Raw genomic sequence first — 25,054 nt, 5'->3', positions numbered from 1 at the left:
ATCGATAGTGAAGATGGGTAGGCAGCCCTGCTTGCAACCCGTTAGCCAGTACTCTGCAACGCCGAAGCAGTGCAGCGTTGTGCAGCACTGACCGCCCAGCAGATTTCTCGTTTTCGTTTGTTAAATTGTCAATAACTTTGCCAGTCGCTGGATGCAGGTTGTTGTTTCTTTTCGCCAATATTGTTTGTTGTGCAGCCGCGTACGCGAGTGTGAGTGAGTGTGTTTCCAGAGTGGGTGTGCCTGTGTGTGTGTGTGTGAGCGGGGGGCCTTGGGTTGCCCCGAATTGCAAAGATTGCAAAAAAAGAAAAACAGGCCAGGGAGAAAGGCCCAAAGGAAAATTGTGCAATAGTCGCGAAAATCGAAGGACTCGCCGGACAGCAGGACAACGACGACGACGATGTGAAGCTGCAGCTGCGGGGGCGGTGAATATCGGAATCAACTAAGGGAATCATGTGCCTGGCGGAGCAGCCGCTGAAGCAACCAAACCGGAGCAGCACCTCACCCACATTCAATGCGAAGTACAGGCGAAAATGCCTGCTCCTCCTCACGCTGCTCCTCTTCCACGGCTGCTTCAGCGGACTCCACCGCGCGGCCGCCTTCAACTGCACCGCCCATGGAGGACGCTGCCAGAACGACGGGCAGTGCCAGGAGGACGGCCAGTGCCTTTGCGCCGACGGCTGGCAGGGACCGGAGTGCCAGTTCTGCGGGGGAAAAGTCCGGTAAGTGAAGGTCACCGGGTCAAAATCCGAGAAAGATCAGGACACATCGACAAAGCAGGAAACCCATACCCCCACCAACCATATCAAGTCGTAAAGTTAACCAGATTGCTAGTTCTATAGCCTAAAAGATAAGATCCTATAGATACAGTAGAGCCTCCAACATCTATAACTCCAACAACTCGTTAACCCCTCATAACAAGTCATACACAGAAAACAAAACAGATCGATTAAAACCAGATATTTACACGTACAAAAAATAATATAGATACGTTCTATATCATTTCATTTTAAATCAGAGGGCTGCTTCTTTGATACTTGAATCAAATATTTTTTCTGATTAGGCTATCGTTTGTATATTTTCTCTCTCGAGTTAGTAACCTTTTTACAATATTCTTATCATTTGTTAAGCGATAATGTACATAAATCGAAATCAATTCTTTACTTAAGATATCAAAATAAAGGTTTGAAACCCAGTTATATTTATGTTTTCTCTCATCATAATAAAAATAAATTTAAATGTTCGGGTATTAAAGATATGTCATATCAATTAAAATGCTGGCAGCTGGTAAAGTCATCAATATCATATCAGTTTTTTCTTCTGTTTAGTCGTTGTCCCCCCAGTGATTCACTGCACGTTATTCAATCAAATCTCCTCTACCTTTTTTGGCCCGGCCTATTTGTGTCAGGCAACGGTTCAGTTTCATCTGGTCGGACGGGTTCTTGGCCGGATTTGTCTTAACTCTCCACTCACTACTCTGCCCCATTCACCATCTCCCATTTCTCCCGTTCTCTTTCTCCCATTTCTCTCTAAACATTCTTTCACCTGCTTTCCGCTTTCTCCGCCTCCTGATGCTTCCAATACGGATTATTTAATTAGTCCGCTTTGACTTTGAACTTGTTCGTGGCAGAGGTTAGTGTTTTTTGGGTCCTGCCTTCAGCCATATGAGCTTCTTGGAGCTTTCTTTCTTTAGTTATTTACTTGTGTATCATAGTCTCCATGTTAATCCAATCTTTAATAAAATAGAGATAGAAACAGGCCTTTAACAGTATCATCAAATAAAGATCTTAAAAGGCGTATTCGTAAATTCACTTACTACTCGCCATGTATCGTATATCTTATCTGAGTCGAAAACAAAGTATTTTACTATCTACTGTCAAGATTCCTTAGAACGAAACACAGGTAATCGAACCAGTTTTAAATGTGAATCTATAAAGAGGGAATCATAATTCCATAATTATACAAAGAACATCCCATAAATCTCAAAACCAAATATGGTTTTTTAACAAAATCACCCTTTGCATATCATAAAATATACCCCAAGGTCTATAAAAGCCCGCTTAAAATTTTTGGTTTTCGTTTATAACACAGATTTCTATACTTCAAGACCCCTTTTTTATGTGAATTCCAAATGTTACTCTAGTAAAAGCGTGATTTTGTTTTGCCAAACAATAAGATAACAGTTTTTTGCGAGCCATAAAGTGGCGTTTAAAAGTAGAGGTCAAAAAGATATTGTCGCTTTCGCAGGCGTCATATGTTATACAGATATTATATAGACATGTTAGAGATCTAGCTGGGCCAGTTTGGTTGCTCAAGTTCACGCTGGCGTCATAAAGCTTATGAAATGGTTTGTTTATGTTTCTTAACAACTGCTATTTGCTAGCGAAGCGCGATAAGCGAGCGTTCTATCTTGACATTAATTAAAGCCCCTCCAACGGCGATGATGATGGGACCTGGGACCTGGAATTTGCGCACTCGAGCATTGAGGTCGTCGTTTCACCTGCCACACCATCGAGAAACCAGTTTGTTCCATTCCATAAAGAGACCCCTGATCCCGACCTGCGGTTGAGCGGTGGATTGTTGAATGGTTGGATCGCAGCTTTTAGCAGGCCATAAATTCCGGGACTACACACTTGTCCGTTCAATATGAGCAGTGATAAGGGAGTCCGCCTTATCATCTGTGTGTGTGTGTGTCCGCTTATCGCCTGTGAATTTTTATTCGTTTTTTTCCCGATTCCAGTTGAGCTACACGATTCACCAAGTGAAATGGCCTTTTGCCGGCTTTCTATGCAAAAACAGGGCACAATCAAACTGGTTTCCCAGTCTCGGCCTCACTCCCAATGCATTCCAACCCATTGGCCACATGACGAGGGCGCCTATATTCACCTACTCTGGCACCCGATTCCCCAGCACACACATATATCATCATATAGATAGCTCCATTTACCATCTCCAAAGCTGTGCGTAAGCTTAGCGCTCGAGTGCACAGAGTGACTCACCGGCTGCCAATGAGTGTGTAAATATATCTTTGCCCAACATTGATTTTTCGTGGCTATCGCTTGATGTGGTCCCAGGCACGGGCTGCATCCCGGCTGGACGAGTGTTTACTCAAAGTTTAGAACTGACCGAGACACAACGCCCACACGACGCAGTCTCTTACAGAAGCGGTCACAAAAATAGGAGGGTCTGGAAACAGCTTTTGTCTTTTATATATGGGAAAAATAACCCATAACATAGCCCATAGTAAATAAAAAATATTTCTTGAAAACAAAAAAAAAAACAATCAAAATCACAAAATACTTAATGTCATCTAAAGCGATAAAGTAAAAAAGAAATCGTTTTTATTGATCTGCTCTAATTCATACTTCTGACAAACAAAAATAATAAAATTATGACGACGAACGCTGACATAAATTCTCATATTTTTAGTTGATAATGATGAGTTGGAAATAATTTACATATATATATATGCGACTGAAAACCCCAATGTTAATTATTTTTATATAGATTACTATGTGGTAAAGTCATTAAATTTAATTTGCGCATTGAAAGCAAGCCAAAAAAGGCGGGCGTTCCTAATGTTTTGACTGCAACTGTTTGTGTGCTATATGCAATACTTATCGGCACTTGCTTGGTGTAACGTGAGTCGCATTTAGAATGCGGAAGGCTACTGGTTCCACTTTCTCCGAGTACACTGGCTATATGAGTTAATTGTTTAAACTTATGCAAACAAACAACTTGAAGGAGTTGGCAAAAGTTGCCTTTCAAATGGTAAACAATAGGTATATAGGGTTGCAATTAAAGCTGTGGGAACAATTTGAATTTACGACTCAATTTAATGTTGGTGCTGAAACCATTTAATATTTTTAAATTTATATCTATCTTGAAAAATTTGTATTACTTAAGGTAATATTATTCTGATATACGGACATTTTATCATGGTTGGGCTACAAAGATATGGATGTTTTACTTCATAAAAAGCCCACTTTTTATCTAAAGATTGATTATATAGCTTCCGCAAAGTGTTGATACACTGCTATACTAAAAACTGTTTTTCATAATAATTAAGAACTAGTTTAGGGCAAAATGGTCAATAATTAAACTAATGAATATTCATTTTCACCTTCATCAGTTCTTCTCGTTCCCTGACCTTTCAATTGAAAAGTTTAAAGATCAACTATTAAGACCGTTACTGCAAGTACAGGCTAAAACTTAATTGCCATACTAGTAGATATTCGTACTGTGCTTTGTGTTCGCACAGCTGTAAATTGAAATCAGAGCGACTAAATCAGGGGAAAGCAGTTATTTATAAGCGGATGTGAAAACAAAACACTAAGAAAACAACAAGACGGACAAAGGAAGACTTTGGCAGGCGACTGTCGGATACCCTTATCGAGTTTCAAGCTCTTAAGTTGTCACAAGTTCCGTCCAATACTATGTCTTCCAGACATATTTCTGGTCGTAATCCCCGTTTGGCGGAACAAAAGCCACGGGCAACAAATGCCCAAAGAGTGAAGAATTGCGCGACTGAGTCTGCCGCCGAGTCAACAGTTGAGCGGCTTCAGTTCGGTCAACACATACTATACGTATTACGTACTACGATGTATAGGATGGTATACTATCTCATCTACACTCTCACCGTATCAATTGTAGATTGCAATTCCGCTGGCCGGCTGACTGGCTGACCGGCAAATTCAATTATCTTCTCCCAGCATCGGGCTATTGCCATTTGCATACGTGCATGTGCAATGAGCCCCGCTGCACTATCGCTAAATCGATAGAGGAATTGATTTATTTTGCCACCTCAAAGCTAATGGATTCCATATCCACATCCACATCTTTCAATCTTCCAGCATGTACCATCCCATGGGCACGATACACGACGGATGGGGCAACTATTCGGTGAGTGTCAAGTGCAGCTGGCTAATCGATGCCAGGCATCCGCACTGGAACCGCCGACATAACACCAATCCGTCGCGAACGGCCAACATACGGATCCACCTGCGGGAGTTCGCCACGGAGTGTGGCTGGGATCACCTGTACATATACGATGGTGACAGTGTGGACTCGCCCCTGCTGGCGGTTTTCAGGTGGGTTTGGTCTCATATTATAATAAATGTTCATGACTAACATTTGGTTTTGCCTCCCTTCTTTTAGTGGCCTCATGTATCGCGGCAACTTCTCCATTCGCCGAGTGCCACAGGTGATAGCGAGATCCGGCACAGCCCTGGTGCACTTCTTCAGCGATGATGCCTATAACATGTCCGGCTTCAACCTCACCTACAAGATGAATGGCTGTCCCTCGGATAGTGATGGTATGTCCATCCCGTTTGTCTTTGTTTTTAAGAAGAATCATAATACTCCCTTACCATTTCAGAGGTTGAGTGCTCTGGCAATGGCAAGTGCCGTGATGGCGACTGCATCTGTGATCCCATGTACAGGGGTGAAGCCTGCAACATTGCCGCCTGTCCCAACAACTGTTCGGAGTCCAAAAACCAGGGTCATTGCCGACTCGACCAGGAGCGGTTAGTTGGATTTATTTGTTAAGCACAAGCCTCTTCTGATTTTCATACAGTTCTACTCAAAGTTTATATAGTGGTTTCTACCTTTTTGTTTTTCTTAAAGGAAGGACACCAAAACTAAAAAAATACGTTCCAAATTTCTACTTATATATACTTTTATTGGCACCGATGGCTTAAAAAATAAACAAAAAAGCCCTTTAAAATGGTTAGCTACCTTTAGAGAGTTTTATTATTGTGTTTTCTACTTAGACCACTATCTATACTTAACTTGTTGTCACTCATCTAATTTTAGAATGCAATTACTTGCCTGAGTAGCTTAATTAAGTGTAAAATGGAGTAAACTAAATCACAAAAGGGGGAGGAATATTGAGTAGAGAGTACATCTATGTGAAAATGGAATAGGGCCTGTGGCTAATTTTCAATTACCCATTAAACGTTGTATTTTCTTACAGCTGCTCCTGTAACGAAGGCTTTGCCGGCGACGACTGCAGTCAGATCAGCGCCCATGGCGCCTGGTCCACGGTCCACCCGAAGCACTCGCCGGCGCCAGCGGGCAGCGCCTCCCATGGCGCCACCATCTGGCGCGACACACTGCACATCGTGGGCGGAGAATCCTACGGACGAGGCGAGCTAATGACCACCTACGACTTCAACGGCAACGTTTGGGAGACTGTGCACCCGGAGGATGGGGGCGAGGTTCCCGATAAGCGATATGGTGCCTCTACCGTGATGTACGGCGACAAGATCTTCATGTACGGCGGTGTGGTTAAGGGCCAAGGCATCTCCAACGAGCTGTGGGCCTTTGATGTGTCGGCGCGAACGTGGGCAAACATCTCGGTGCGAGCGGATTCCGCGTGCAATGCCACTGGAGGAGTAACGGCCATGTGCGGACCCCTGCATGTTGTGGGTCACACGGCGACGCTGGTCCCCGGCTACGGGGACAAGAATAACTACCAGTACATGGTGGTCATCTTCGGGCACTCGCCGAACTACGGCTACCTCAACACGGTGCAGGAGTTTAACTTTGCGACGCGCGAGTGGCGCATCGTTCCCACCACCGGCTATGTGGTGAAGGGCGGCTATGGACACAGTGCCGCTTACGACTTCCTCACGGAGAAGGTGTACGTTTACGGCGGCATTGTCTCCGAGAGTGAGTCCAGTCAGGTGCTGAGCTCAAGGCTGTATGCCTATGAACCGGCCACGCGGATTTGGAGCCTGCTGTCGGCGGCGCCAAGTGCCCGACTGCTCCACACGGCCAACTTTGTGAGCCAGGGACTGATGATGGTCTTCGGTGGAAACACGCACAACGACACCTCGCAGAGCTATGGAGCCAAGTGCTATAGCCAGGACCTGCTCGTGTACGACGTGTACTGCGACTCGTGGCACTATCATCCGATGCCGGGCCACCTGCAGGCGGATCTGGCCCGCTTCGGCCACAGTTCAGTGGTGTTCGAGGAGTCGCTGTACATCTACGGTGGTTTCAATGGCCAGCTGCTGAGTGATATGCTCCGCTACCAGCCGGGATACTGCAACTACTACACCAAGCAGGAGAAGTGCACGGGTGCCCGACCTGGAGTGAAGTGCATCTGGGACGTGCAAAAGATGCGCTGCATTGCCATCACACAGGTCCAGCGATCGGCGATATATGGACGTGAGCAGTACGATTACGTGGCCTGTCCGTCGAAGAGCCGGCTCACGCTCACCTCGGAGCTGCTGCACGATGTTCATCGTTGCCAGGAACTGGCCAGCTGCCAATCCTGCGTGTCCACCGCCTTTGGTTGCACATACTGCGGAAATGGAGTGTGCAGCAAGGAGCGGTGCCGAGAAACCACCTCAATGGCCTCCGTCTTCTTCGAGTCGTCCACCCAGCAGGCAGTGTCCACGGCGAGTCCGCCGCTGAATGCCAAGCACCTGGACTCGTGTCCCATCACTGAAGAACACCTGGTGTCTTCTGTGTGCGAGCAGCTGCACAATTGTCGCGCTTGTTCCGCCAACCTGGCCTGTCGCTGGGACTCGGAGCAGAACCGCTGCCGGAGTTATACTTCTTCGGGAGGAATGGCTGTCAACCGGACGCTGGATGAGGTGGCCTGCACTCCGGCCTGCGCTACACTGACCAACTGCCAGAACTGCACGGAGGACGAGTGCATCTGGTGTCAGAACGAGCAGCGCTGCGTGGACCGCAATGCCTACACGGCCAGTTTTCCCTATGGTCAGTGCCGAGAGTGGACCACTTTTACCGCCAAGTGCCGATCTGCTCCGACGCAATCGACTGCGCTGACTGTGGGCAGCACCACGGCGCTCTCGAGTGCCCAGTGTGGCTTCTACAACAGCTGTCAGATGTGCCTGGATGATCCTGCCTGCGGATGGTGTGACAATGGCTCCAATACGGGACTGGGCAGGTGTGTGGTTGGCGGAGCACTGGCGCCCTACGACGATAAGGAGTGTGAGCTGAAGCACTGGTTTTTTACCTCCTGTCCACGGTGCAATTGCAACGGACATTCGTATTGTAATGACCAACAGCACTGCGAACAGCCGTGCAATAATCTGACGACGGGAGCGCACTGCGAGAAGTGCCGAACTGGATACTGGGGCAATCCCATCAACGGAGGCAAGTGCCAGCGCTGCGATTGCAATGGCCAGGGCGTCTATTGTCATCCGGACACTGGGAAGTGTTTCTGCACCACCAAGGGTATTGTCGGAGATCACTGCGAGAAGTGCGACTCCCAGAACCATTACCATGGGGATCCACTGAAGGGCTCCTGCTACTACGAGCTGACCATTGATTACCAGTTCACTTTTAATCTGTCGAAGAAGGAGGACCGCCACTTTACGCAGATCAACTTCCGAAACTCGCCGGGAAAGCCAGAGATCGATGCTGATTTCACAATCACCTGCAGCGTGCCGGCCAAAATGGACATCTCGGTGAAGAGAGCCGGCTCCCCGGACATGCTCATCTTGGTGGGCGTTAATTGCTCAACGTTCCGACACCGATTCCCCAAGACGGACTACCAGTTCGGCCACTCGCCCGACGACAATAGCTCCCTGACCACGTTCTACGTCTTCGTGCACGACTTCCAGCCTCCAATATGGATACAGATTGCCTTTTCACAGTACCCCAAGCTCAACCTGCAGCAGTTCTTCATCACATTCTCCTCATGCTTCCTCCTGCTGCTGCTGATGGCCGCCGTCCTGTGGAAGATCAAGCAAAAATACGATATGTTCCGGCGGCGACAACGATTGTTCGTCGAAATGGAACAGATGGCGAGTCGACCGTTTTCACAAGTGAGTTTCAAGGAAGAAAACTTTGTATCATAGAGTTTAATCTGTTTATTTTGCACAGGTGCTGGTCGATATCGAGAACCGAGAAAGTATTGATCTGAGTCTGACGCTGGAAGGCATTGGCCACTTGTCCAAAAAACGCAAAAAGGTGGGCGAATAAATAAGATCATCAACTTTTGAAGCTGGGAGCGGGCTTTATAGGCTGTATCCGTATTGGGAATTATATTATTTATTAGATTATTATTTATGGAAGCTGATCCATTCGCGAATTTACTCGATAGAGGTACCTAATGATCCATATAAAATACTTTAAAGATGCATTTCCGAGAACTTCCCAGTGTCATTTCATTAATTTACAATCTTATTACCTTACAATATTATAAAAAGCAATATTAATTATGTTTCTTTCTCAGGAATGCCCCAGTCCTATTGCATTAGAGCCTTGCAGTGGCAACCGAGCCGCTGTGCTCTCGCTTCTAGTCCGGCTGCCCACGGGTAAGGATGAAAACAGATCCCATACCATATGTATCTCTTACTGATCGAACCCTTTACCCCCAGGTGGCCTTTCGCAAGCGCCTTCCGGCCAGTCCGCTGGTCTGGCCGTGGCCAGCGCCTTAGTCACGTTGGGCAATCCGCGTCGTCCGTCGATCGATCAGCATCCCAAGGAGCCAAAGTCGAAGCGCAAGCAGAGCCAGCACCCAGACAGTTGTACATAATAACCGTAACACTATGCTTACCTACATAAAGTAATAATGATAACGATACTGATAATAATTATGATAATATGTAACTAGCGAATAGGTACGAGTACGAGTATATAGAATATTTGCCCCGACTTTCTTCTACTAACCACACACACACAAAAGGCAAGCTAGCAAGTTGATAATCCGCAGTTATTATTACTTTAATGCATAGACTAGTAACGAAACGAGAGAAACAAACAAATAATAATAATTTTTAGCAAAAGGACATATTTATATACGGTTATATACAATTTGATATAGTTGATAGGTCGAGTAGCGTTGCAATAGTTATAAATGTTTAATTTATTATTTATACCGCGTACGTGAGCTAAGTTCGATGGCAACAGCTGTATTCAAATGATTAATGTATTTTTTTTACTTAACCACATAGCCTAAGCGTGTTGTTAGAATTTATTTATGCAAATTTTGTGCGCTGCCTCGGCAGTAGCTGCACCAAAAGCCGCGACAGTGTCAGGACAGAAAAGGAAACAGAGTCAAAAAGAAAATACAAAAAACAAAAGACATTCAATTGATCTTAGCAAAAAGTGATGAACAAAGCCAGATGACCGAGAAACAAAAAAGACGATAGGTACATGTACAAGGAGCTAGGTGACGGAGACATGCAATACTGTGTTCATAATAGGAATATTTCTGTTTTTAATATCCGTGCAAATATTTACAACGCAAGAGTGGATCAAGATATAAACCGAAAACAATGCAAGTGTAAATAAAATACGTAAATTCTTAACGCTATATAGATAGTAGTTATACATATACAAATAGCTCTTGATATGAGAACGCGCCCAAAACAAATCAAACGATTAAATTGTACATGCAATCTAGATGAGATCCAACATTTACCAAAATTCCAATTAAATCACAAACTAATCGTAAGGTTTCCTCTTGGCAACAAAAAAAATAAAACAGAAACAGAAACAACTCACACAGTTATTTAACTTGATAATTCAAACTAAGACAAGTCACACCAACTAACTAGATGCACTCTCTGTAATACAAATCCAGAAATGGAACAACCTCTAGAATCAAAAGGCACTCGTCGAAAACTTTAACTAACACCTAGAGATCTTTTAAGAACACAAAACCTTTCAAAGTACACACAATCTCCAGCCGAGAGATGTTGACGATCGCTTCGGGTTAGCAGACAGACAATTGTAAATCTATTTAATTTTTTTAAAAACAATCTAATAAAGTCCATTTACGAAATTTAATTTCAATTGTAAAATGCGTTTAGAGACATACACTTAATATTATGAATATAGATACTTGCCAACCCAGTTCCAAACCCCAAAAACCAGAAAATGAACAGAAATAAATGCAAAACGAAGATAATAACAGACCCCTTGTTTGTTATACCAGAACTAAATGACCCCTGACCCCTGACCGCAAACAACAGCAACAGCAACAACAAGATATACATAGATAAAGAATCATATATTAGTTTATTAACCAATAAAAAGACACTCCAAATGTAAGCAAAGTGAAGTGCTTTTGTTTTCATTACTCGTTACTGCCGCGGATTCCAGTTATCCCATGCATTTCACAGAACTTTCACTTTCTTCGGGGGGGGGGGGCGCCAAAGTTGGGGGCGCGGCTACATGGCCTGATAAACCGGGTAAATGTGAGCTGTTTATTCAGGTCGAGGTTCGATTGGAGTAATTGTGGTGTGCTCGGTAGAAGCTCTCTTTCCCGTATGCGGATGTTGATTGTGATTGTGATTGTGATTGGGGTGGCCCATTCCTGCTTTTCTCTTTGCCCCTTTCTTTATGGGCCCATCATTTTCGAACATCTTTGGCAATTTGAGTGGCTTTTGTGTCACGATATCTCCACAAGCACCGCATTTAATTTAATGATGACGATTTTATTAATGAAATTAAAGAAGAAAGCCGACAGCTGCGAACGATGGCAAAAGCGTGCGAAATCCGAAACGAAGCGGAAGTGCCCAACACCAGAGATCTCTGTCAAAACATCCATCAGCCGAATTCACTGCCCTTGATGGTCTGCATTGACGTAGTTATTTCAAAAACTTATTCCCTATGTATAAACACATTTTGTGCATACCCAAGTTGAGTCATCCGAAGTGCGGGTTTACGGTTTTACCCACTACCAAGCTAATTCTGGCCCACGAAGGCCAACACGCACTAGGTTAAGTGAACTATTGCGCTCCATCAAAAATAATAATCAGCCTGAACCGATCATTATGAATCAACGATGGAACGCCCGAAGTTTAAGCCAGAACCAAAAAGGAAATGTTTTGAGTGGAATTGGAGCATGAATAAGTGTCCACATATGGGAGGAACCCACAAAAACTATACCAGCTACGCAGCATATTTCAAAATTTCTCATTAACAACAGCATAACAGCTTTACGAGTTCCAGACAAAGGGTCACACATTAATTGCTTTGTTGTTTGGGCTTGCTAATTATTTAAAAAATGTTTACAATTTACCACATTTAAATAGAAATATGTTTGTTCATAAATATTTACTCTTTTCATCCGCTAGTTGACCTAATTAATAATACGACCCTGTTCTTAATTTTATTCATATTAACTTTTCCAATGTTCGCAATTCAGTTAGATCTTTTCATCGTTTCCGCAGAACTACAAACCTATTTTTTAGCAATGTATTTTTAATGTTTTTTTTTCCTATTGTAAATCCCCAAATTCGATCTCTGGGAAAGTTTTTAATTTTCAACGGAAGTTGGAAAGGAGAAAACATTTTTTTATAGATATCTTTAAATGTGAAAATAGAGAACAATGAATGGTGGGGTTTTAAAAAATGATTGTGAGTAGATAATGCCAAATATTGAAACCATTTTTAAATGAAAATCTGACGTTTTTATATCATATTACCTTTTATTTCTTAAGTAATTAAAAAAGCTGTATGAAAGTTTACATATAGAAGTATATGAGACTAGATTTTCTAAATTGTATACACTTTTTATTTAAGTCGTAATACATTTTTGTAAAATTTTTATGTTAAGAAAACGTTTATTATTTGTTAAAGTTAACAACCAATAATAAACGTTTTCTTTTATTAAATTTAAGAGCTATTTTTGGATTAAACCTTTGAATAGTTAGTAGATAGGTATTTTTTAAAACACCGGCCTTGCGACTGCGCATAACCCAGAATGCGTCAGAGGGCCTCTAAGTGAGTTAGAGCTCGGCTTGTTTTGGGCTTTGGTTTTTGGCAGTTCGTGCCGCAGTCGCAACATGTTCGATCGAACTGACGGAGCCGTCTTGGCCAACTGGGGAGCTACTTGGCCACCGCGAAGTCTTGCAAAAGCTCAAATGCGCAACGCCCGCCGTTGAGGTTGCACGCGAATTTGAATTACCGCCGCGGATCAGTAGCTGAAAAATATTTTAAAACGCGAGAGAGTTTTTTGCAAAAGTGATCACAGTGAAAACCGAATTTGGCACAACAACAAAAAAAAAACGCCTTTCTGTGTGTGCCCAGTGAAATTTCGAGTGAAAATTGCTAATTTCATAGCACCGGCCAGCTGTGCACCTGGATTAAAGCACATACCGCTGGAAATTGAAACCGAAAACGAAACTTAAACCAAAACCAAAACCCAAACCAATCAAATAGTTTCACTTTTTATTGGATTAGCCGCAGCAGCAGCAGCAGAAACTCATCTCAATTAAACAGGTTTGTTGGGCAACCGAGGGTATGGCTTTGTCCGGAGCTAATTGAAATTGAAATCCGAGCTTTAAGTGCTCCTCGTAAAAGGTGTCAAAGGTGGGCAAAACATTTCAATCATTTTAAGAGCCTACGCTAATTGAAAGCTCAAGGTGAACTATTGGCATTTACGATACGATCCGGTCCATTGATCGATCGACGGCTTGGCGATTCTTCGAAAACTGGAATAACCAAGTAAACAACGCATTCTGTGCAAATATTTTGCTCATTACGAAATTATGTCAGAGTACTGGGCCTTTCGTAGCCCCCTCAAAAGTTCGACATGCGCAATTTAAACGGCTCTAAAAACGAGTGAGCCAAAGTAGAAACGACATTAACTGAGCCAGTCCAAGCCGAACCGTTAGGCGTAAGCCGAAAAAACCATTTCGCAAGTGTGGTCTAACTGAAGTTAACTGTAGCTGCAACTCAAAAAAACGTAAAGAAGTTGGCAATAAGCCAGCCGCCAAGGGAAAAGAGCCAAAAATACCTGTAAGACTCGCAATTGGACTTTAAAGTGGAACATTTGGAGTGCTGGGTTCCCAGGGGAAATATGGGCTCAGGGTTCGGCACTCGGTTGATCCAATTATAGATAGTTCCCAGTGTGCTCTTCAGGTGGTAACCTTTGCCAAACTCCAAGTTAACTGCTTGTAGGAGTGTGACTGCGTTAAAAAGTTGGCCATAAAAGGGCAAAAGTCAAGGGAAAAGGCCAAATGTGTAGATATATAAAAGTAAAAGATCAAGGCTTCAAAGATGAGCTTTTTATAAATATACTATGTTATATTTTAGACTTCATATTGGACGTTAAATGTAACATATACGAAATAGTTTACCCTAAGGCTTAATAAATATTTTGATTTCTTGGCGAACATCCAATTTTGAAATTTCTGTGGGTTTTCAGGTAATATATAAATATATGTACCCAAATTCGGTATTCTGTTATAAAAACAGTATTTAAACAAATATTATGTGTCTTCCATGATATATTTGCTATATAAAGTACCTTCATGGAAAGCTTGGAAGTGCAATGGACACTAAAAGACTTAAATTTTGATTTGAAGTGGAATAGCTGAAATTCCCAGTTCCCAGGAGAGTGGGTTAAAGGTTGAGTACTGTCACTCGCATAATAGGATTATAAGTATTACCAACTGAAGTGCTTTAAGCGCAAAGCCTCCATGAAATCCCTTCAGTTATGCAGTACTTAGCCCCCTTCCATATCCCTCCCATCGACTGACATGTGGCCTCGTTTCACCAATCATTTAACTTTACACTCTAGTAACTTTACTCCACAGCCAGGCAGGGTCAAGACTTCCATCGTAGGTCGCCCATCTGCAGTACCCACAACCCATTAGCCACACTTGACTCCTCCTCAATGACAAACGATAAAGTTGAGAGCCAAATGTTGAGGTTTTTATTTTTCAGCCAGCTTTTTGCCAGCGAGGTGAAATCTTTGGCAGGCGCGCCCAAGTTTTGGCCCAAGTTCAAGTCACCAGGCTTTCATTTCGGCTCGGTTGCAGTGAAAATGCGGCTGGCCTGGTTTTTCAGAGACCATGCAACAGCCAAAAAGCATACAAACTTGCCGTTTTTCGTGGGTTATTTTGCTTCTTTTTTTGTTTGGTTTTTCTATTCGCCAGTTCCGTGTTGAATTTTCATTGTGGATCGACCAGGTGTTGGCGAGTTTTCATGTTTGGCCATTTGCAAATGCGGCCACCGGCCATTGAGAAAATGATTCACACACATTCGCCGTTTTCACCCAAAACAAAGAAAAAATCAAAAGACTTAGGCCACAAACTTTTTTTACGTTCATGAGATGGTCATTTAACATTTTTTTTAGAGATGCATTATATAATTGGCCGGGCATAATGAGGGAAAATCCTCGGTGTCATTAAGACGTGGTCAGGGAGTTGGCCGCATCTGAGCCATTTTCAATGGACCGGAAAACGCAAAAGCTAACGCAAAAGTGAATTTTAAAGAGAAGACGAAAAATAAATAAAAATAAATGATGTATAAAGTTGACTGGCTGTGTTCGCTGGTCGTTGTATGTTTCTTTGGTTGTTTTTTTTTTTGTATTTTGTTGGCAAAGTGAAAGCGCAGCGACGTCAACGTCAGCGGCGATGTCTGCGCAGATTAATCACCCGGCCGTAAAGCGAAGACAGTTGGGCTCCAAAAAAAGCAGAAAAGGAAGCCAGTATTTCGATGGGTTCGTGACCCCCTCGAGGTGATCTTCCCCTTTCTAACCATGTTATGCAATCTGAATAGCTTTGAATTCTTTGCCGCGCCCCGGAAAGCAGATGCAAATGTATGCCCAATGCCCCAACCGATTGATAGTGAAAGTGTCTAGCTGAAATTTGAATCTCACGGCTTGGCTTGCTCGTGTGACGTCAAACGAAAAGGCTTAGCAACCATATATGTATTACTCACGCACTCACACGACTCTCTCTGACTTGTATTTTTTGGTTTCTTGCAGCAGACGCAGCTGAAAACAGGAAATTTTTTGGCAACTCTTGGATGCCCGAAAATGGCACACTATGATCAACGTTGGCTGAAACTCTTCTCCGGCTGCCTTTTCCTCTTCTTGCTGGCTCTGCAGGTTTCGGAGGCCAAGCGATCCAATGGTGAGTAACAAAATATAACAAATTTGTAAGAAAAACTAGGTTTTTAAGTGTACTAAATCCATAAAATTCTTAAAAACATCATCTATTAAGCACAATCACAAATATTAAAATGTTTTGTTCGATGAAAAAATTAAATAATTAAAAAGAATATTAGAAAATATTTTAATTTAGATTTTTTTCCATTCACAATACATTGTTCAGCGTGAATACTTTTCAAAGTCTTTAATAAAGAATAAAATGTAAGTAATTCCTACCTCTTGTTATATAAAATATCATACCTCAGAAAATATATATCACACATAATACCCCTGATTTTATTGCTGTGTAATGCCAAACTGGTAGGGTTGACGTCAATGACTTCTTAAGCGAGAACCTTATATTTTTCTTTTTGCTCTTTTTTTGGCAATAAGCAGTCATTGAACCCGCAACAGGGGAATGTGGACCATTTGGTGGCTCATTAAATGCCAGGTTGCAGCTGCATAATTAACGTGACGTGTGGAAATTCGTGTAGAACTCTGTGTGTCTGGGTGGTGTGAAAAATGGCACGGCATCATTAAAAAGCGCTTAGCTAAAGAAAAAAATATGCCAGCCACCGTTAAGAACCAGCCAGCGCCAAAAGAACTACGGCAAAAGGGAAACAAAGGCGGCCAGCAGACGGCTCTTCTAAATGCAGCGAATGGCACTGTGTCAGTCGGTCAAAAGAGGTCCCAGACCCAGACCCACTCTTAACTTAAACTCACAATAGGCCAGCAATTCTCTAGGTACTTACCAGTTTGCCGCTTTGATTTCGTTTTCGTTACGGTTCTGTTTTATACTCGTTTTTCTGTTTTTCCCCACCGAGCGGAAGCCAAACGAAAGACTTAAGCGACAAACTCGATTTGGCCTGGGTGGCGAGAATAAAAGTCGACTGCAAAATAGCCGTTGTTTTTCTGCCTGATTTTATTCATCATTGGCCAGCTTTAATTGCCAGCTGCCCGACGGCTTTTGCTTTGTTGTTGTTTCTTCATTCACCACAGAAACCGAAAGCCATTTTCATTTCTTTTTTTTTTTGTTGCTGTCTCTTGACCAAACGGCAAATACAAATTGATGGCCAACTTGAGCTCGAGGCGCTGCCAAAAAAAACTTTCATTCAATTTCTAGCGAAAACTCCAGAAAATTAAAACCAACGGCCGCAGAAGAAAGGCAGTGAAAAGTAAATAAAAATAAGTAAATATTTCGGATGAGCCAAGGCGGATGTGCGGCGAAAAAAAAGAAATCTCCTGTGATATAGTAAGTTCGGCGATTACTCAGCGGTTGCCCAGTCGAAAATGGCTTATTAAATGTGTACCGAAAAAATGACCTTAAATTATGGTTAATCGGAACTTATTTCATTAAGAAACCATAAAGAAAGCGAAACTGATATGTGAAAATTTATATGGATATTGATAGCAATTTATAATGGGGTTCCTTATTATAATTTGTAAGTAGTTCATAATTTTGAAAATTATATAATAATATTATTTGACTTAGAATGATATGTTTTATATAACAATATTTAAAAAAATCAAAGTGAGGAAAGATATATTTTTATAAATAATTCTCCATAGTTTTTAGAAATTCCCTGAGGGTATTTTATTATTTTCTTACGGTGTTCATACGTTTTGGGTACTTTTAATTCCGCTGACAGTTGCATAATGCCTGATGCATTAAATATATATCGAAAGTGCATAGGAAGTGACCAGCAATAACGACTGCCATTGACGCAACTAAAGCTCAGCTGTTGCAACCCCGAAGTCAGCGTTGCGTGCTGGACAATAAAATAAACGGGTATAGGGAAAAATGGGGGGTGGGATGATCACTCACTTTAATTGCATAACCCAGTCGAGACAATGGAATGGCTCTTCCCAAAGCAGAATGCTCATAGCATCCATCCCCAAGCCAAAAACCATTTGAAGCGAATTGCTTATACGCCTCGTGGACAAGCTATTCGCATACAAAACGCTCGATTCAAATCTGACCATGGGGCAACCAAAAAAATCACCTGCAAATGACTGGCACTGTAACAACAATTTCAGCATTACCGCCGTCGGCCACTTCATTTTGTATATTTAATTTAAATTTTGCAGTTTTCATAGACTCTGGGTTTTTTTTTTGTTCAACGCACGCGTCACGTCTTGAAAAAAAATAAAAGTGAAATTGTCGTAGCTGTGGGATTCGGTAGTTGAACAACACGAATGTATGTCAAACTTTTTTTTCTTTCCCTGAAAAAAGAAAATATAACAGAAAACAATATCACTTTTAATGAGCAAGCGAAAATATATAAATCTGTTTTCTTAAACACTTTGGGATGCCTTGAAATAACTAAAATAAGTTGTTAAAGTTTTAAAACATTAAGAATTCTCGAGGTAAAATAAGCAGTATGAACGCTATGTATACTTTAAGTGTTGGCAGATCGAAGGCATAGAAATTGTTTACCCTATTTTGACCAAGACTTTTAAAATATAAACATAGTTCGTTTCCGAATTTATTTATATTAATCAGTTTCTACAATTTCTTACTATTAAGTATTGACGAAATATTGTTAATTCATATTATTATTCCTTTTTCCTTATAGCCAATCTCACTGCATGTCAGCACTTAAGACGTTCGGAGACGAGAAGAGCCAAAGCCTTGCAATCGGGATTTGAGGGACCATCTATCCGAGTGCCGCGCTGTCAGAAGAACGGTGACTTCGACACCATCCAATGTGAGGATGAAAAAGCTGGCCGAGATTGCTGGTGTGTGGATGAGTACGGCGTGGAATTGCCGGGCAGTCGAAACGAGACGCGATCGGGAGTGATTTGCTCGGAGCCCAAGCACTGTGCCGCCTCCGCCTGCCGCATGTTCTGCCCCTCGGGATTCGCTAGAGATCCCGACACGGGATGCTCCGTTTGCCGCTGCCGGGATCCCTGCGATGGCTTGGAGTGTCCTCGTGGACAATCCTGTCAACTGCAAGAGGTGCAGTGCAAATCGGAGCCATGTCCTCCAGTGCCTACCTGCAAGAAGGCCAGATCGTTGGCTAATCTCTGTCCCGCTGGATTGCCCCTTGCCATCGATGACACCGTGAGACCCTTCCTGTGTGGCCAAGAGCCGGGCAAGCCGCAGTGTCCACCACTTTACCAGTGCCTGGTGGAGTCAGGAAACGACTATGGAGTGTGTTGCCCCAGTGCACTGACCTTCCAGAAGCCCGGACTCTGTCCAGCTCCGGATAAATCGGAGTACACCGAACGCACGGGCTACATGTGCGGATCACCATGCTCCCACGATTTGGAGTGCCGGAATATGGAGAAGTGCTGCTTCACCAAGGGATGTCAGTTCAATTGCCAGCAGCCGGGAAATGTCACGGGTTGTCATCAGGCCAAGGCCTTGGCCGACATCCTGTCGATTAATGAGCGGGAAGGACGTGGCTATATTCCTGAGTGCAATGGTCCTGGTGGTCAGTTCTCGCCGAAACAGTGCTCCCGCAATGGACTCGTCTGCTGGTGTGTGGATCCTCGAACGGGACACAAGATCAAGGAAACAATGGGTGCTGCCAACAATGTGAACTGTGATGGATGGGAGAACATGATCAGCAGGTCATATGCCAGAAGTTTCCAAATGGAGCAATGCGATACCAACATCTGTGCAGCCGTTTGCGAATATGGATTCAAGGTAAGTTTAATCAGAAAAAAATCCTAAAAAAGAGAAAAGTCACGGTCAAAAATAATATTTCTACCATTGAATAATGTTAAACTGATAATGAAAAATGCAATTTTCGATTTCTCTCTACCTTTGAAAGTACATATCAGATTACAAATCTTGAATCTTACCCAAAACTTACTTATTAATGGTAATCTCCTTTAGAACGACCACAATGGCTGTCCCACCTGCGAGTGCTCCGAGCCCTGCGATGGCTTCAAGTGCTCCATTGGCTCCCATTGCGAGGTGGCCACCGATCCCTTGTGCGAATCCGGTTCTTCACTCTGCGCCTCCTGGCCCGTCTGCAAACCTGACCTAGTCTACTCCAATCCCTGCGATGTGGGAACCCCACTCTCTGACGCCGCCACTGGTGAGGTGATGTACTGCTTTGAGGATCGTCAAGGACGCAGTTTCCAGCCCACGGCCTTTTTCGAACCAGAACCAGAGTCGCTATCCAAGCAGGGTCGCTCCATGAGCAACAGGATTATGTGCCCAGAGCAGTACAAGTGCACCAAACTCCATCGGGAAACGGAGAATGTGTGCTGTCCTGTGCCGGAGAAGCCAACTCCAACTGAGGAGGGATCGCATCAGCAAACCAGTAAGTTATCCCAGGAAAAACTATATAGTACTCATATCTAACCAGGATCTGTGCTCCTTATAGTGTGCGAATATTTGAGGGACTTTTCGGAGCGAATGGAAGGCACGGAGGAGGGCATGCAGCTGGCGGTTCCCTCACCACGTTGCACCACCGATGGTGACTACGAGGGTCGCCAGTGCCAGCTGAAGATGATTCGGGTTACCCGCGCTGAGCAACGCAAGATTCTGGAGGAGAACACCATTCGGCGAATGAGGATGCTGCTGGCCAGTGCAGCTCCAAAACGATCTCGACGAGATTTGGAACGCCTGAAGCTCTATCGAGTGGAGGACAGTGCCCTCAAGGTCCAGGTGGCTGCTCCCGTCATGGGTCGCAGTGCCAAGGTGATAGACATGGGTGCGGATCGCCAGCAGGGATTGGGACAGCTCTTCGAGACGGAGTTCAAGAAGGTGGCCTCGGCCACCAAGAGACCGCCGGAGAACGAGGATGAGCTGGTGGAAATGGAAGTGGAGCAATGCTGGTGTGTGGACAGCTTTGGCACAGAGATTCCCCGATCTCGTGGATATAATGTCAGCGAGGAAACCTGCCGGAGCTTAAGGGAGGATCTGGACTGCCTGGATCTCACCTGCAGGATGGGTTGCGAATATGGTTTTGCCCTGGACCTAGATACCCGTTGCCCCGCCTGCCAATGCCGAGATCCCTGCGAGGGTGTAACCTGTGGTTCTGGCAAGGAATGCCGCGTGGTGGACGTCAGCTGCGAGGGTGAGTACTGCCCTCCAGTGCCCGCCTGCCTGCCCAGGAAACCGGGACAGTGTCCTTATCTGGTTCCTCCTGGTCCGGATAACCTGGATGCCAATACCTGTGCGTATGAATGCCGCACGGATGCCCATTGTGAAGGAGCCCGACGTTGTTGCTCCAATGGATGTGGCACCCAGTGCGTTGATCCCCAACTGAAGACAGCCTGTCAGCATCTGCAGGCCATCCAACTCCACCAGAGTTCCGAACTGGGAATCCCCGCCCGTCAAATGACAGTGGCCCAATGTGATCCCAAGAATGGAAAATGGGAGGAGGTCCAGTGCTCTCCCGATGGTCACTGCTGGTGTGTGGATGATCAGGGCAAGATCCTGCCCGGCACTAAGGTCAAGTCAACCGAAACACCCAAATGCCAGGAGAACTCCAGCTTCGCCTGTCCAAAGAGGAACTGCAGCCTCCAGTGTGAAAGTGGCTACCAAATGGATACAAATGGTTGTCCCACCTGCGAATGCAGAAACTACTGCCAGGAGGTGAGCTGCTCGGCGCACGAGGAGTGCCAACTGATCTCCGTTGAGTGTGTGGACACCCCCTGTCCCAAGATGCCCATCTGTGTGCCTCGTAGAGCATCCGTCTGCCCCGAGGGTAATCCCCTCCAGCAAGGCGACCTGGATATGAGCTGTGGACCCCATAATGAGCACGAAGTGTGTCCCACCACCCACTCCTGTCAGCTGAATCCGGTCAGTAATCGCGGTGTTTGCTGCTCCAAGACCCGGGATGTCTGCTTCGAGTCCATGGATAATGGTTGTCTGGCTGTTGGAAAATCAGAGAAGAATAGCACTCGGTATCGGTTCAGTCCCAGGGCCAACAAGTGCCTCTCCGTGATCATCGATTCCGAGGCACCCGCCTGCCAGACCAAGAACCTCTTCCACAACGAACTGGCCTGCAACTCCGTGTGTCCAGGTGAGAATATCTTTGTTACATAAAATCCAAAACTTAAAAAGTTGTAATTAATGAGATTTTTTAAAAAAAACGGGAAACTCCTTTTACTTAAATTCATTTATGTTTGATTTTTCCGTATGGCTTTCAGAACGGAAACCCAAAACTGCTCTTCCAGATTCCATAACTTGAGTTCTTGGTACCCGATTTTGAAGTGGGATGCCTCTTTGAATTTGTGGTTGAATTCTCTAACATTGTGCATTAAAATATTTCTCTTTAACGAGGGTCAAACTTTTAACCCATTTTCATGTTCAATTTTTCCGTATTTCCTATGGGGTCCAAAATGGGAACCCAAAATTTGAACTTCTAGATCCCATAACTTGAGATATTGTATCCCGATTTACAAGTGGGATACCTCTTTGAATTTGTGGTTGAATTCTCTAACATTGTGCATTAAAATATTTCTCTTTAACGAGGGTCAAACTTTTAACCCATTTTCATGTTCAATTTTTCCGTATTTCCTATGGGGTCCAAAATGGGAACCCAAAATTTGAACTTCTAGATCCCATAATTTGAGTTATTCTATCCCGATTTTCAAGTGCGATACCTCTATGAATTTGTGGTTGAATTCTCTAATAATCTGCATTTAAATATTTATCTTAAGAGGTGGTCCAAATTTTAACCCACTTTAATGTTGGATATTTTCTTATTTCCAATGGGTCTTAGAACAATACCCCAAAAATCAACTTCCAGATTCCATAACTTTATTAATTGGAACCCGATTTGGACGTGAGATACCTCTATGAATTTCTGGTTGAATTCTCTAATAATCTGCGTCTAAATATTTATCTTAAGAGATGGTCCAAATTTTAACCCACTTTCATGTTGGATATTTTCTTATTTCCAATGGGTTTTGGAACAATACCCCAAAACTCAACTTCCAGATTCCATAACTTTATTCATTGGAACCCGATTTGGAAGTGGGATACCTCTATGAATTTGTGGTTCAATTCTCTAATAATCTGCATTTAAATATTTAACTTAAGAGGTGGTCCAAATTTTAACCCACTTTCATGTTGGATTTTATTCTTATTTCCAATGGGTTTTAGAACAATACCCCAAAACTCGACTTCCAGATTCCATAACTTTACTATTTGGAACCCGATTTGGAAGTGGGATACCTCTATGAATTTGTAGTTTAATTCTCAATTAATCTGCATTTAAATATTTATCTTAAGAGATGGTCCAAATTTTAACACATTTTCATGTTAGACATTTTCGTATTTCCAATGGGTTTTAGAACAATACCCCAAAACTGAACTTCCAGACTTCATAACTTTAGTAATTGGAACCCGATTTAGACGAGGGATACCTCTATGAATTTGTGGTTGAACTCTCTAAAATTCTACATTAAAATATACCTTTTAAGCGAGGGTCGAAAATTTAACACATTTTCATGTTAGATTTTTCCGTATTTCCAATGGGGTCCAGAATGGGAACCCAAAATTTGAATTTCTAGATCCCATTCTATCCCGATTTTCAAGTGGGATACCTCTTTGAATTTGTGGTTGAATTCTCTAAAATTCTACATTAAAATATATCTTTTAAAAAAAAAATTATAATTTCCTTGGAAAACTCATTAAAATATGTTTTTATTTATTCCTAGTTCTTACCCAATGCGAACGCCTGAAGCTGAAGAACAGTCTGGCTGCCCAGCGAACAGGACACTCCTCCGTGTGGTTCCAACCACGTTGTGATCCTGTCACCGGTCACTGGAGTCCAGTGCAATGTCTGGGCAAGCAGCCCCAACTCTCGGACACTCGTCACACGGAGATTGTGAGTCGCGCCTTTGCCTCCGAACCGGCGTCCGCTGGCGAGGATGCACCAGGAGTTTGCTGGTGTGCAGACAAGAAGGGTGCTCCCTTGAAAGGAACCCTCACCCGGGAGACTGAACCCATCTGCAACAGCCGTCAGGCTCGTAATCGCAAGATCGATGTCGGAGATCCGCTGATGGAGCAACTGATTGCTCAGCTCACCCAACTGAATGATGTGGCCAGCGAGGATTTGGATTTCGATGAGTTGGAGGCCAGGATACTGCCTGCCACCGCCGCAGCAGCGGAGTCCAGTGTCACGGAAAGGGTTCTCGAGCTGGCCAACTCCCTGCTGGACTCACAGTTGTCCGTGGAGCAGGCCACCCTCAAGCCCATGGAGCTGAAGACCACACGTTGTCGAGCTCTGGCGGAGACTGCACCATTTCCGGTTAGCTGCGATGAGGCGGGAGCCTTCCGTCCCTTACAGTGCAATGGCAGGAGCTGCTGGTGCGTGGATGCGGCCGGAAACCAACTGCAGGCCACCCACATCTTTGGAGCCGGCGATCGTCGCTGCAGTCATGTTCCCATCGAGGCGGTGGCCATTGAACTCCATCTGACCAACAGCAGTGGCCGGAGTGTGAGGAATGCCTACGACACCATCCGAAGGGAGCTCCAGCAGCTGCTCGGTGGCGAATCCGTGGAGAACCTGCGGGTGCAGGAGAACTTCGATGGATCCGCCATAGTTCGCTTTGAGCTGCACAACGAGGCCAAGGTGGACTTGGCCTTTGCCATCGAAGCGGCCATTTCCGCCGGCGACTTCCGCTTGGCAGGCGGTCACTTCCGGCCGGATTTGACCCGCTCCCACTTTGTCCATCGAAGTGCTGTGGTTCCAGTGGCACAGGCGGCCACCGCCCAGGATGAGTCCATCCAACTAGTGCTGTTCATCATGGCCACCAGTTCCGCCTTCCTGGTCAGCATATTTGTGGTCTATGTCATGCTGAAACGCAGCCGGAATCTCAAGGCCGGCAATCCATATGTCAAAGGAGGCGGAGGAAGCGGCGACAAGCCCGTGGACTACTCCGCACCCATCTTCGTGCTGGCCGCCAACGACATGGACGCCCAACTGGACACCATGAAGGGGTTCAAGGCGTAGGCTTGGCCGTTGTTGAGTTATCTAAATCAATTTGTAAATAAAAGAGAGCAAATTTAAGATTTACTTTTAGGGGGGAGGAGTTCGGAGACCCTGATTCTGCCCCAACTAAGCCAAAAGGGGAGTGCGACTAGAGGGACCCCCACTATCGAATACTTATCGCATATGTTCTAGCAACCTAAGACGATTAATTTATGAATAAAGCTTTAAAATCGAAGAGTTTTGAATTTTTTTAGGGGGAAAGATTCTAAAAATATCAGTGA

General features: G+C 44.1%; 2 protein-coding genes across 2 annotated transcripts; both read left to right on the top strand.

Moving 5' to 3' along the window:
* Window positions 1-69: 69 nt before the first annotated feature.
* Window positions 70-10,770, top strand: dsd (attractin-like protein dsd). Its single transcript, XM_036817363.3, has 8 exons — window positions 70-719; window positions 4,851-5,087; window positions 5,155-5,312; window positions 5,375-5,522; window positions 5,972-8,801; window positions 8,860-8,946; window positions 9,212-9,293; window positions 9,357-10,770. Exons 1-8 carry the CDS (start codon window positions 451-453, stop codon window positions 9,512-9,514), a joined length of 3,969 nt encoding a protein of 1,322 aa, XP_036673258.3. The 5' UTR covers window positions 70-450; the 3' UTR covers window positions 9,515-10,770.
* A 2,071-nt stretch (window positions 10,771-12,841) lies between these two features.
* On the top strand, window positions 12,842-25,008 carry LOC108019517 (uncharacterized). Its single transcript, XM_036817458.3, has 6 exons — window positions 12,842-13,208; window positions 15,703-15,850; window positions 18,444-19,519; window positions 19,712-20,144; window positions 20,208-21,854; window positions 23,497-25,008. The coding sequence occupies exons 2-6, from the start codon at window positions 15,754-15,756 to the stop codon at window positions 24,792-24,794; spliced, it is 4,551 nt and encodes a 1,516-aa protein (XP_036673353.3). The 5' UTR covers window positions 12,842-13,208; window positions 15,703-15,753; the 3' UTR covers window positions 24,795-25,008.
* Window positions 25,009-25,054: the final 46 nt, after the last annotated feature.

This window comes from Drosophila suzukii, chromosome 3, assembly GCF_043229965.1.
Source record: "Drosophila suzukii chromosome 3, CBGP_Dsuzu_IsoJpt1.0, whole genome shotgun sequence".
Taxonomy (NCBI): Eukaryota; Metazoa; Arthropoda; class Insecta; order Diptera; family Drosophilidae; genus Drosophila; species Drosophila suzukii.
Note: the sequence above shows the minus strand (reverse complement) of the source record. Positions and strands in the feature narration are given on the sequence as shown.

Coding starts and splice junctions, on each gene's coding strand:
- dsd (XM_036817363.3), top strand. CDS start 451: ATGTGCCTGGCGGAGCAGCCGCTGAAGCAACCAAACCGGAGCAGCACC. Junction 5,523..5,971: donor TGCCGACTCGACCAGGAGCG/GTTAGTTGGATT, acceptor ATTTTCTTACAG/CTGCTCCTGTAACGAAGGCT. Junction 8,802..8,859: donor CGAGTCGACCGTTTTCACAA/GTGAGTTTCAAG, acceptor TATTTTGCACAG/GTGCTGGTCGATATCGAGAA.
- LOC108019517 (XM_036817458.3), top strand. CDS start 15,754: ATGGCACACTATGATCAACGTTGGCTGAAACTCTTCTCCGGCTGCCTT. Junction 19,520..19,711: donor TTTGCGAATATGGATTCAAG/GTAAGTTTAATC, acceptor AATCTCCTTTAG/AACGACCACAATGGCTGTCC. Junction 21,855..23,496: donor CTGCAACTCCGTGTGTCCAG/GTGAGAATATCT, acceptor ATTTATTCCTAG/TTCTTACCCAATGCGAACGC.